The sequence below is a fragment of the Prinia subflava genome, chromosome Z (genome assembly GCF_021018805.1).
Source record: "Prinia subflava isolate CZ2003 ecotype Zambia chromosome Z, Cam_Psub_1.2, whole genome shotgun sequence".
NCBI classification, from domain to species: domain Eukaryota; kingdom Metazoa; phylum Chordata; class Aves; order Passeriformes; family Cisticolidae; genus Prinia; species Prinia subflava.
Genome location: NC_086283.1, coordinates 86,772,179 through 86,786,166, shown reverse-complemented (window position 1 = coordinate 86,786,166; position 13,988 = coordinate 86,772,179). Strand labels below are relative to the sequence as shown.

The following is a 13,988-nucleotide window of genomic DNA, read 5'->3' as shown; positions in this document are numbered from 1 at the left end:
AAATGCCCTTGTTCAAATAAAGATTTTTTGTGGCTCTGTGTCAGTGCTATTGGGGACAGTTTTGAAGACAGCTGCTTCTTGCTGATGGTGATCATACTGTGGTGTTTAGGAAACTTGCAGCACTAAGTATGTTTTGGCAGTAGCTGAGAGCAAGCATTCCAAAATGGGAGGCTTGTTAAGGCAAGGAGTTGGCACTGAATGGCAGACTCATGTAGACATCTGAGATCAAGCAGAACATTTCCATTTAATTGTGATCCCCAAAGTTGCTTTGGTCGGTACAACTGCTTAAACATATCAACACAAGGCTCAAGATTTTCATTACAATGTAGCATTCACAGAAAAACACTTCAAGCAGCGTAACATGCTTTGTATTTGACAAAACATCCCCCAAATATCTGTACAGAATTATTTTGATACACAGTATTTCTGGAACAAGATCTAACCCTTACAACATAAAACACAAAACTCCTTTTTGTCAGTGGTTAACAGCTGGTTTTGGCGATGTGTTTGTCATCAAAATTCTAGCAACAAATGCTTTTCAAGGTGTTTAAAACTGAGATAGAGTTCTACATAATCTACACTTTAAATGAAGATTCTGCTTCCATGATTTCATACATTTATTTGATGGAGTATCAGATTACACAGTCATAAAATTCTATTTACTATTTAAAGTAAAATGATAAATGTTATGAAAAAATACCTTTATAACATCAGTGATGCTTTAACTAAAGTGAATATTAAGACTATTAACCAGGAGTTGAAAGTTTCAGGCCCTGATATTGAAAGCACTTGTATATGTCCTTAACTTTACATGAAAAGAGTCTCCCTGGCAGCAGAGGGACCACTCTGATGGGCAAAGTTAAGTGCGTGCCTAAGGGTGCAGACTGGGCCAAAGTACTCAGAGAGGCGCACGTGTGTTACACAGAAAAACATTCTCAGAACATAAATAAAATCTGGGTTTTTTTAGTATATACATGTATATCTTAATTGGAAGGATGTGTTTTCTTTTTCTCTCTTAAAAAGGCATATATTCCCATTTCACTCAGAAAGTGCTTATGTATTCTCAGCTCGAGAATTACCTCATCAGCTGTGAATCTAGCATGGACAACAAATCTAAGCCAAGAATGCCTTATCAGCAGGAAATATTGAGGGAAGAGAAGGCTGGCAATCATTTCTATATACCTTGTATTAATAACAAACCTTCTCATAGAGAAGAATACACTTTTAAATATTTTCAATCCTGATATATATACAATGATAAAAATTCACATTTTCATGCTTTAGTGAGACACTTTAAAATCCTACTGCAGGCAGCTCTCAGAGTAACTGTGTCCAGTTCCTAGCAGCTGCCTCATATTCAGCTCTAAAGAAGCTTAAACTCTTGATAGCTGAGCAGCCGTGGGGAAGGAGCAAAACCAATTCTACCAGACTTGGAAAGAAAAAAAGAAAGAAGCAAGTGATGGGGTCTTTCAATTTCCAGAGGCACAGTAGCTCTCCTGTGTCCCACAAGACAAGGCAGTTCATGTTTCCAGTCCCATCAGACCTGCTTTGTACCATTTCTGATGGCAGGGCCCGAGGTCAGCGCCCGTTCCACACGGTCCTCAGTAGTCTAAAGGAAACGTACCCATCCCACAGCGACAGACAAATAGCCCTTTGACGCACAGCCGGACCCCTCTTCCCACCAACAGGCAGAACACCCATCTATTGCACCAGTTTTTCCAATGTACCAGGAAGTATCCCCAGGGTTGATGCCTTTCATGGCTATCTAGATGCACTTTTCTGACAAATTCAATGTCTCTGTGGGGAAGGTGACCTGGAGAGGGCCACTCTTGGGTGCAGAGCTGGCGCCGCCACCAGAGCTGACCTCGCTCACCAGGAAGACGCTCTCGGCGTCGTGTCCCTGCGAGGAGTCCGAGGTGTCGGAGCTGCGCAGCGTCCGCACGGAGGCGGTGTCGGGCTGCGCGGCGGCGCCGGGCCCGGGCAGCAGGGCGCGGCCGCCGGCGCTGCTCTCGCTCAGCTCGGGCGGGTACAGCAGCGTCTGCGACGTGCTGCTCACCTCCCGCAGCTCCCGAGAGATGAACGACGGCGACTGGCTGGACATGGCCGACGAGGCCCTGCGCCCGTCCACGCAGGTGAAGTTGGCCCCTGAGTGCTGCCTCCGAGCCCCTCCGATGCGGCAGAAGAGGCATTTGATCTTCTCGATGGCTTTGCTGAGCACAGTCTTGCGGAGCAGGATGTAGATCCACGGGTCCAAAATGGGGTTCACTGAGGCGATGCGGATGGCTTGCAGGTCAGGGTTTTGGCTGACATCTTCCACCGATTCTGGCCGGTACAGCTGGTTCACGAAGACACGGACCTACCCGAGGAGAAGGGGCAAAGGGAAGACTCAATTACATGATTGCGTCAGGACAGGAGAGCTTACACTTCAAAGCAGAGGACTAGATTAGCAGATGTAAACTAGGACAGAAGAGCAGCCAGGCAAAATTAGGCATCTCAGATGGGCAGCCGTGAATTCATTTTTGGAAATAGCAAAAAACAAAACAAAACAAACAAAACCCACCAAAACCCACCAAAACAAAACAAAACAAAACAAAAAACCCCCCACAAAACACCAAAAAACAAACCACAGATGACAATTGTAACACCTTTGTTACATGTAGAACAACATTGGCTTTTGGTTTTTCCACTCTCTTTCACCTCATAATTAATCCCTGAATCTCCAAATTTTGGCTGGTGTCTTTAAAATTTCCCAGGAACAAAGATGTAGACCTGTATCCTGCTTCCCTGGTCTACACCTCAAGTGTCATACAACCTTGCAAAGAGGTGACTGACTGGGAAGACCTGACCAAAGTTCCTCTAGCAAAGGTCTAATAATCACTTAGAAATGAAGTGAAACACACACGATAATCCAAGTACAAGAGACTCTGTAAGCAAGTCCTGAGTTGTCGATTCCCAAGTTTAGAAATGTGTTTTCCTGGCACCTGTCCTTACTGGAATTGCTTATATAACCACAAGTGTTTGCTTGCTGCAGCATGGTTTAGAAAAACAGAAATGTAAAAAAAAAAAGGGAGAAAAAAACACCCAGAAAGACAGGTCGCCCAGCTAGGAGATTTTTCACAGGCCATCATAATGAGGTTATTTCACCACTCAACTAGAGTACTCTGTTCTCTCATATAAGCCAGCATTTTGGTTTTACTTACAAAAATACTAATGAAGTGGTCTAGAGTTTAAATGTTGAAGCTGATGTGTGAAGTGACTATTTAATTAGTGATTCTAGTTTATCATGCACAAATTTTAAAACTGAAAGGCCCTGTCTTCTACACGGACATGCACTCTTCAGCTTTTTCTTCTAGTTTCTTCTTCATCTGAACTCCCTCCTCGTTTAGAAGCCACTTTTGTAAATGCTGCAGTAAGGCACAATCCTTAATGGCATCAGAGGAATTTGTTGTGTTAATTAGTCTCAAATAGCTCCTCTCCCGTTTAGCAAAAGCTAAGCAATGGCCAGTTAGAGAAAGGCTTAGGAAAGCCACCGAAAAGTGGATAATGGAAGATTCTGTTTTCTTCAGGCTCTGATAGTACAAATCTAATAGCAAAAGGTTTTTAGAGGTTTTTAGACTCTCATCCTTGGCTTCTGGAATGAAGCAAGGCCTGCACAGCTATGAGGTTATGGACATGGGGGCAAGCAAGTATTTAAATAAATGAGCCAAATTAGCACAGCCCTCATAAGTAATTTTTTTACAAGTCCTGCATGTGAAGCCATCCAAGTCTGCAGAAAACGTCACAATTCTTGAGAAATTTTCTTGCAGAAGGGCAATGTAGTAGTACTCAGCCTTGCCAGTATTCAGAGATGGTGTGTTCTCCAAAGCTATCAATAGTACATTTAGAATAATGCAGAGTCCCTCTATGAAAGCCCTGTGCCTACAGTCTCTCTCAAATGGCCTGTCAAATTGATGATTGACTGCATTTCCTGTCTTGATACTTTTATCTAGGTTTATGGGTAATCTAGTGAATTCAGGATATAGGAAAATCTTTATAAATTCAAGATTTTAAAATTCACGACTGACTTTAAAAAAGCAGTCTAGTGATGCCAGTTTTATCTGCAGTTACTTTCCTAATGATTTATAACACTGCAGATGTCTTTCTGACTACTAATTGTTTATTGATTTATTAGGCCAAACATGCAATTCATCTGTTTCAAAGAGTATTCAAATACTAGTATTTGAAATACTATTATAATACTATTCAAATACTAGTATTTGGAATACTAGTATTTCAAAGAGTATTCCTATGCATGATAACTTATTTTTATGGCTTAAAAAACCCCCAAAAGTTAAGAATCTTACCTTTGTCCTTAATATTTGGCTTTACTTTAAACTATTCTAGACTTAATTTTATTAATCATTATCAACCTTCTTTATAAATAATTCCATTATAATTTTATTATTTTACTTATGGTTTTGACCGCTTGCTCCGTAAGCAGCTTTCCCTGTTTCTGCCGCGGATGAAGGATTCGGAAATAAATGGTTGACAAATAAGTGGTTGGTCCGGGCGCGCCGCTAGATGGCGCGGCTGCCCCGCGGCGGGCGTGGGTGTGCGCGCAGCGTGTGCACACGGACGGTGCGGAGGTACGCGTGAGGTGTGTGTGCACAGGTGTGCAACATGCATGTGTACACATGCACAACAGGCACGTGTATATGTGTAACATGCATGTGTGTATGTGTGTGCATGCGTATAATGTGTGTATATGCACAACAGGCATATGCATATGTGTAACATGTATGTGTGTATGTGCATAAAGTGTAGGTATGTATAATGTACATGTGTATAATGTGTACCTATGTACAACAGGCACGTGTATATGTGTAACATGTATGCGTGTATGTGTGTGAGATGTGTGTGCATGTGTATAATGTGTTATATGCACAACCGGCATGTGCATATGTGTAACATGTATGTGTGTATGTGCATAAAGTGTAGGTATGTATAATGTGCATGTGTATAATGTGTATACATGTAAAACAGGCACATGTATATGTGTAACATGTATGTGTGAGATGTGTGTGCATGTATATAATGTGTACCTATGTACAACAGGTATGTGTATATGTGTAACATGTATTTATGTGTGAGATGTGTATGTATAATGGGTATATATGCACAGCAGGCATGTGTATGTGTACCATGTATGCGTGTATGTGCATAAAGCGTAGGTATGTAGAATGTGCATGTGTATAATGTGTACATATGTACAATAGGCACATGTATATGTTTAACATGAATGTGTGAGATGTGTATGTATAACGTGTATATATGCACAGCAGGCACATGTATATGTGTGATATGTGTATAAAGTGTAGACATGTATCCACATGGATAACGTGTATGTGTGTATATGTATATGCATGTGTGTATGTATCTGTATAATGTCTAGAAATGTATAATGTGTACGTGTGTTTATGTGTAACGTGTATAACAAATCCACCCAGACCACACAACCAGGAGGCACAGTTTGAAGGCAGCTGAAGAAATACACAGTTCAACTTGGAGACCTGGCTTGCTTTTTTTTTTAACTCAGAGCTATAGTTACACGTCAGTGATTTAATAGTCGGATTGTTCTTTTGATAAGCAGCACGTGAAATTGAGGTGCTTATTCCACCTCTTACTGCAACCTGGCAGACTTTATGGAAAGACGAAAATGTCTCCCAGTGTTCACTCTGTGGCTGAAAAGGACTATTGCTAATGGTACAGGACAGCTTGTTTTATGCTATCTCTGCATGCTGTATTTCCTTTCAACAGCTACGCAGTGTGTGTGGAGGTTAACGATTCACAGAGTGGACGTCGTCAGGGAAAACTCTGATAGTACAAAACTGTTTCTGCTTCCCAGAAGAGTCCTGTAGAAAAGCTCCACAGAATGTCATATGTGTATATCACCTATTGTTGTCTTACATTAATCACAACAGGGTAAGAATTTATCCGTGTAGGAATGTAAATTCTATCCTTCTTTACTTATTGATGAAACAACATTTAGTAAAGGATCACTTAAAATAACAGCAAGAGATGTACCCTGTTTTGGCTACAAGTCCTCCGCTTCAGGAGGTAACAGGATAAAAGATATTGCCTGTCATCTTCTAAGCAAGTGCCAAGAAAGTGGAATCCATTACTAAATAAATTATCTAATGTGATGCTTGGATTTGTGCCATTTGAAATCCTAATTAAAGAAGGAAGCACACTAGAACAATTCAGATCTCTGCAAAATAGGGTTTGTATATTAGCTTTGCAGCTGTAGAATTCAGACAACACATCTTAAAAGTACAACCAGTTTATTTACAATTAAGAAGTACATGGCTCTAAGGTACGTCAAGTTTATACTCAAGACAGGCACTTGTAGGATCAGAGTCCTTGTGCTGTTTGTGCTTTTCCTTTTTACTAACTACAGATGCAAGTCATGATTTCTAACCCTATGAAGCATTATAAAGTGACTTTTATAGTTACAGTCACACTTGTAATTGTTTCCACAGCTTCCACTTGCCCTCAAAATCTCCCCACATGCTGATATGATAAATTTAAAAAACATATGGTAGTAAGCAGGAACAAGTTTTTCAGCTCCACAAGCCAATAACCTTTGCCCTTCAAGGTCTTACTGTCTGCTTAGTGACTACTCTACTGCCAAAAAAATCATGCCTGACACCTTGCAGTTGCTTATGGACAGTCCCTGATACTAAAAAGTTGAAACCTGCTAAGCCAAAAGAAAATTCAATTTTAGATTAATTAAACATCAAGTTAGAAAATCCTGATGGTTTCATGCAATCAAGATGTACACCCTGACACATTACATTTTATTTTTCATATCACCATAATTTACAACAATGTTCAGTGGTCAGAATGCAAAAAAGATCTCACATTAAAACTTTTAAGAGTATGTGACAGACTGCTGGAGTGAATTACATACTTTAAGTAGTGTGTGCCTATTTACTATTGAAAGGATCTTGGTGTTTATAGAAAGACTAGATAAAAATTTCTACTCTCTTCTTGACAAAATCTCTCCTAATATAACTTATTCCCTACATTTGACACTATGCAATTCTAATTTTTAAAAAGCTCAAAATATTTTAAGAGATGACATAACCTGTGTGGAGTCAAGACAAGAATGAGCATATAAGTTTGTGCTTTTCTTACTTAATTTTTAAACTACTGTCAGATTCATGTCTTTCTCACCCCTTTCTGCACACTGAGAACATACTGGGTTATATGAAGTTTCCTTTAACAAATCTTTTTTTTCCTTCATTTTTTCTTTCCTTTATATATTTGATCAGCCTTCAGTTCTGTCAGCTTCATTCAGTGTTTTGCATAACCTCCCATAATTCTGTTACAGCACTTGTGACTTTAAAATTTTGCTGATTTTATGAATAACCATTAAAACTCTAAACCACTCTATGTTTAAATCATGTGCTGAAACATCTCATTATTAAAAACTGCTGTTAACTGTGACTCAGTCATTTCAGGACTGTTTAGTATCTCGAGTTTTGAATTTTTTTTCTATCAAACCACAATAAGTGGATCCTGTTGGATTTACCCCATCTGCTATCTTATTATCTTGTGAAAGAGTTTGTTCTAAAATGTTCTATGTGTCTCTTCCAGAAGTTGCTTTTCTTTGACTTGATGGTTTATTGAGCTGAAATCATCAGTGGGAAGTCAGCTCATTGAAAGAAGACTTAAGTCACAAAGCACCCTCTGAACCTGCTTTGTGTACCTGAATCATGCTGGCACCACCACCTCACCACTTTTATGGTTCTTGACGAGTCTCAGGCTGACCTGTTACAGGTGAGCCTCTCAGTGAGGACTCCCTAAAACTCCTCCGAGCCATGAAAATGTAAGTCTATAAATTAGTAATCTACCTACTTTGCCTCGTGGCTCTTTCTAGGCATTTATAGTATAAAGGTGTCACTTCTCTGAGTTTCCCCATTCTTGACCTCAGTGTCCATGCATCCAGAGGGCTTAACGAGCAGCACACATGGCAGTTCATCACGGCACTAAGCAGCAGAAGTGGCTATGGCTTACTCCTGCAGAGGGAGGCAAGAGACTTTAAAAAGCTACTTAACAATGAAGAAATTTAACCACACTGGACACCGTGATGGTGTGTATATATGTGGTTATTTGGGTTTGTTTTTTAGAAAAAGCTTCCTTTTGTTTTTAGTCATCCATCTAAATGGAATTAAGGTCTCTTATGTCATTTTAGATAGAGAAAATGCATACTGCTTTAGCTGGTAAAAGCTAACTTATGTGAACATTCTCAAGGTAAGACTCTGCCTTTGTACGAAGTGCAATCAAGGTCTGGGAGAGCCATGCAACTTTATCACCCGCACCTTCACATACCTCTGCTATATGCAAGTTTCTCACTAGCTACTGTTCAAACAATAAACCTTCTGCCCCACCCAGGTTCATTAATTTTAGCTCCCCACAATCTGGTTCACTTTCTGGTAAACCCTCTCTCTTGATTTCCGGTCCCCCTCCCCCTCCTTTTATTTTTTTTTGTATTATGTAAAAGACAGCGTAGGTTCAAATAGATATAAATTATTTCATTTTGCATTTCACATTCAGACTTCTCAGCAGTCCTCTTGCTGCTTTGCTACAGGATAAGGCTTGTTTTCTGAAGCTGTTTAAGTCCATCACATAATGACATTGTGTTTAATTCAGATAAGTTGCTCTCTGCATTTACCGGCATCTCTTTGAAAATGCACTATTGTTCTTTAGTGAAGTTTTGATTAATCAAGTTAAGTACTTGAGAGTACTTAAGCAGATCAATCAAGTTAAGTACTGTCACCCCTCAGTACTGTCAGGGTTTTGCCACCTGATGCATCCCGGTGCAGCAAGTCAGCTTACCCCTGCCATTTCTGGAGCTGGACTGCAGGGCAGGCTGGCACAGTTCCTGTCTCAGGCATGTGCTCCTCCCGGGGACATCCTGTGTGCAGCTCAGCACCTCCCCACCTCCTCTGGACGTCAGGCACTGAACACGGCACCATGCTCGGTCATGTCCTGGCACCACACCAAGTGACAACGCCGAAGGACGCCAGGTGGCCTTTGGTAACGGCGGGACACGGGTGCTGCAGCACAGCCACACTCCACTAGCTCCTGCGTGTCAGTAATGTGGCAGCCCTGGCCAACCCTTGTCATTACAGCTCCTCGGAGCAGGGGGACACACTCGCTGACAGCCGAGTCCTGTGCACACGCACTGCTCTGAACTTCCTCACAGTGACACAGTTTTGCGTCTCCAGGTGGCCGGCTCTATTTTACATACATTGCACCCCTCTCTGTGACAGAGGGATCCCCCTACTGACAAGAAACCTCCCTAAAAAAGTTATTTTAAAAACACCTTCTGTCTTATTCTAAAAGCACCTCAGCCACTGCTTGAGTCCCTACACTGTGTTTTGTAAGATGGCAAATAAGGCAAGCCAACTATTTGTTTAATGTCTCTGAGCCAGAGTAGGACAGGCTTTCTGACAAGCTTTATTTTGGTGGTTGGCAAGCAAGAACTGAGCCTCTAGCTGGTGGATTTGGGTTTTTTTGTCTTTCCTGAAGAGAAGGTGGAGGAATAGAAAAAAGTGGATCCTGTGTGTTCAATTTAATAACACTAATTGTATCAGCCTTTTCAGAATATGAGTGAACAGTTAGTTGTAATGTTGTCTGATGTTTCAGCATGATCTCAAGGTTTATGTGGGCCTGATTCCTCCAACACCCATTTCACTGAGCGATACACTGGCAGGTGGTTCCACTGAGTTCACTCCTCCCACTGTGTGGGGAACTCCTGGAAGGATGCCTCTGTGGGATCTACCCCAGAGATGGTGCATGAATCCCTGAGGAGTGGAAGCTTAGTTTAGCTTTTGGTTATGAAGAACTCTATATGTTGCTAGTGCCAAGGGCACACAACTCTATCTTTCTTTTGCACATTAGAGACTGTTGCACCCTTCAGCAACAACATGCACGTTTTAAAAGCACACTAAACAGCCAGAAACGCAGGCCAGACCTAAGCCTCACTTATCACGAATTAATTTTGCAGGTGAACTTCAAAGCGCCTTTAGCGCTCAGGTTTTGCTATGTGTATTCCAGTTGAACAGTGAAACAATCATTGAGATTTTTAATCAAAGTAAGGATTCCAGAACTTGGGATAAGCAGGTTTCTTTTTGTGTAAATGTTAATCTACTCAACTTTCTCTTACCATGCATGTATGCTAACAGCTACTGAGTTACTGTAACAGTTTGTGACACCAACTATAGGTGCCACAAATAAGCACCTCTTCCAACAGGAATCAGTTTGACAAACGAGACTAGGAGAAGAAAATACTCTGCAGTAAGGGTGATGGAACAGAAAAGGGTTGCATGATGTTACTCACCACCAGAGGAATGGAGCAGATGACCACGACTAGGGAAGTGGCAATGAGCAGAATAACCATCTGGATTTCTGCCCCAGCCATCCGACGGAAGCTCCGGCGCCTGCGAAAGTCAGATAAACGGCTGGAGGTGGTGTCTGTCCCCAAGGACGTGCGCCGCATGAACTGGCGGTGCATGCGAATGAGGGCCACGCACACCAGGATGTTGCAGATCACGGTCACCAGGATCAGGAAGGAGCTGAAGCCCGCGTACATGTAGGAGTATGCTGCATGGGTGGACACGTTTGTTCGCCAGTCTATGAAACACCAAGTGTAAGGGTACTGCAAAGTCGATTTGCCGAGCCCCATGCTGGGGAGGGCACAGAACAGCACGTTGGAAGCGTAGATGGCAAAGAGCGTGAGCCCCGCCAGCTTCTTGTCTACGTAATGGTTGTAGAAATAGGCATGGTTGATGGCCAGGTACCTCTCTATAGACATGGCACAGATAATGCTGAGGCCAGAGAGCCCAAAGAAGAGGAGGATGAAGGAGCTGTACTCACACAGTGCAGCTCCTCCTGGCCATCGGTTCTGCAGGTAAGTGGCAATCGTGACCGGACTCACCAGGCAGGTCCCCAAGAGATCTGTGACTGCCAGTCCACAAACCAGAGTGTAGAAAGTGGTCTCCTTCTGCTCCTTCCTGGACTTGCAGAGCACCACGATGGCTATGAGGTTGCCTACCACACCGAAGATGAACATGACAGTGGGGATCGTGGGGGGCTTCCCGCCCTCGGCCCCGCCGGCGGTCCCGTTGGCGGAGCCGTTCGCAGGTGGCATGATGGTGGGGTCGAATGACATGATACCCGCGCTGCAGCTGGCGAGCCGAGAGACGGCAAGATCGGGTCCGAAAGGAAAAGCCGAGTAAGGGAGGGGAGAGGGTTGTATAGTGCGAAATGAAAAATTCAAATGCGAGATAAGTTATTAAAAAAAAAAAAAAGAAAAAGAAAAAAAAAAAAAGAAAAAGAAAAAAAGTGGCGTGTTTCAGTTAAAGAGAGGAAAAAAAAAAAGTCCTAAAATGGGGCCGAACCGGGGTGTCGTTCGTCAACCACCGACCGCAGCCGGGGGAGCCGGGGCTGCCTCTTCCTGCCGCAGCGCTCCGCGCCCAGCCCGGAGGGGGATCGGGGCGGCCCGAGCGGAGCGGAGCCGAGCGGGGCCGCCTCACCGCCTCTCGCACCGACGCCGGGGAGGGCTCAGCGAGGCGCTGCGCCGGCGGCTCCAGGTGCCCTCGGGGCGGCGTGAGTTGGTGCCGGAGCGCGGGGGCCGCGGTTCATCCCCCGCCGGCGGCCGGCGGAGCGGTGCGGAGCGGTGCGGAGCGCTGCCGCGGAGCGCTGCCGCGGCGCGGCGCGGAGCGGTGCGGAGCGGTGCTGGCCGTGCGGGGCGCGGGCGCCGTCTCAGCCCCCGCGGCGCTCCCGCCGAGTTTCGCCGCGGAGGGCGGGGGCGGCCCGGGCCGCTCCGCCGCTGCTCCCCGCCCTCTCGCCCCATTGGCCGCGCCGGGCAGGGCAGGTTGCGCGGGGAGGGCGCGGCGGGGGCCGGGCGGGGGCCGGGGGCGGTGGCGGCGGCACCTGTGCGTGCGACCCGTGTGCCCCCGTGCCCGGCGGTGCGGCCCGTGTGCCCCGCCGGCCGCTCGCACCCAAGGGCCGCGGCGCTGGACGGTGTTTGCCGCGCCGCGGGGCCGTCGCTGCCCACCCCGGCGTGGGACCGGGCAGGGGCCCCGCTCGCCGAGCCCGTGTCACCGCGCCGAGCCCGTGTCACCGCGCCGAGCCCGTGTCACCGCGCCCGCCGGGCCGCGCAGCGCGGAGAGGGGCGCGGGTGCGACGGGCCGCACAGGAGCGCTCGGGCATCAGGGCGGCTCGTCCCGCTGCCAAAGCAGGGATCTGCTGTTCCGCCCGTTCTTGGCCTCTGTTAGTGTGGGTACGCTCAAGGGATGCATTTGTAAGTTTGTACCGAGGACTTGTTCGGTCTTGACTGTGAGACGATCACGCGTGAATTGGAAACAGGGTTACACTTGTTGGCAAAGCCCTACGATTATAGTCAGTCTTATCTGGGCTGATGGAAGGACAGCAGTCGCTTTGTGCAGTGCCCGTGTGCAGCTTTCACCCGAGCGGCGATGGTGGTGATAGTCCCATGTCCAGAATTGTCCACACGAGACCTGCAACCGCAAGTCTGTCCATGGGAGTTCCTGTGCTGTCACTTCTGGCTCGGGGACGAAGCTTCACATTGTGGTGCTGGATTTCACACCTGCTGCTCTAATTGCCCTTGTACACTTGGTGACATTAATTGCTACAAAGAACACAAAATCTCTGTCGCAAAACACAACATTTGTATCCTTAGAAGAATCTCTTTTCTGACGTAAAGGCAAAATGTATTATAAAAGTCTATTATTTGTCAGTCTTATCGTCTTCCCTCTCTTTTATTTTTTTAAGCCTATGAAAATGATGCCTGTGGATGCCTTTACTTGCTATCAGCAAAGTCATGATAACATCATGATATACTGATGACAAAAATACTGATGGAACAAAATATATGAAGACAAGTTTGTACTGTGGGAAAGAGAACAAAGAGTTTCAGTTCTCAGTGCTGTATGGCAGACATGAAGAAAAAAAGCTTTTTTTTTATTTGATCAGCTTTTTAAATTTTAATGTTGTTCTCTACCTGCTTTGAAAACTAAAATGCAGTTTTAGAAAAAAACCTTGATTTTCACTTAAGATATATAGGGATAAATAAACTATAGCTGTGGTGGTGATCTGGTGTGCTCACAGAAAACAAACACCATTCCTTACTTTTCCTTACATTTTGCAGGTTTTGATGGCTCTTCATTTTTTACAAAATTAAGAACTAATTCTGTCACCAACACAGGGGTACCTGTGGGAGTAGAGGTTGGTAATTTGCCTACATTTGCCTATCAGATGCAAATTAGAAGCACTTCAAAACAATTTCCAAAGTAAGTACAGCACAGAGGTTGCTTTTGCTTATCTTGTAAACAGTTTTCTGACTGTTCCAAGGAAGCTGACCCAGGTGCAGAGTGAGCTCTGAATTCAAGAGGTGTAATTGCATGTGCTTTCTCAACAGTCCTGTTTTCATCCACTGGGACTTTGGAGCTCTGGCATTAGAGACCATTATATGGGATTAATTTAACACCTGTGCAGCAGTATTTACCAGCATGGAAAAAGAACTACCTTGCTTCCCTGAAGCAGTGCAAAAGTTTTTCATGACTAAAGGCAGAGGAAATGATTTGCGTTTCTTGTTGCTACTTTTTTTTCCCACTTCTTTTCTCATCTGCACATCCTGTCTTATGTGGTATTTTGTCCATCTCATAACAGACTGTCTTAGGAAGGCTCAGTCTATAGCAGAGGGTGCCCAGGCTCTTCTGTGGGTGCATGTGCATGACTGTGGGTATGAAAGAGGGAATGCTGTCTTTTGTTCTATAAGGTCTGTCTTTTAATGGATACACCTGAAGAACTAATTAAAAAATGCAGGAAACTCAGGAAAATCAATGAAGAAACAGCATTAAAAAAAAAAAAAAAAGGAAAACTGTACAAAAATATAGCTTTGAGTGCAAGGATAGTAT

The 13,988-nt window shown here is 44.4% G+C and overlaps 1 protein-coding gene across 1 annotated transcript; it reads right to left on the bottom strand.

Annotated features, from left to right (window-relative positions):
* Positions 1-225: 225 nt before the first annotated feature.
* Positions 226-11,562, bottom strand: PTGER4 (prostaglandin E receptor 4). The gene is made up of 2 exons (XM_063423146.1): positions 10,388-11,562; positions 226-2,356 (listed from the first exon to the last, which is right to left on the bottom strand). The coding sequence occupies exons 1-2, from the start codon at positions 11,216-11,218 to the stop codon at positions 1,766-1,768; spliced, it is 1,422 nt and encodes a 473-aa protein (XP_063279216.1). The 5' UTR covers positions 11,219-11,562; the 3' UTR covers positions 226-1,765.
* Positions 11,563-13,988: the final 2,426 nt, after the last annotated feature.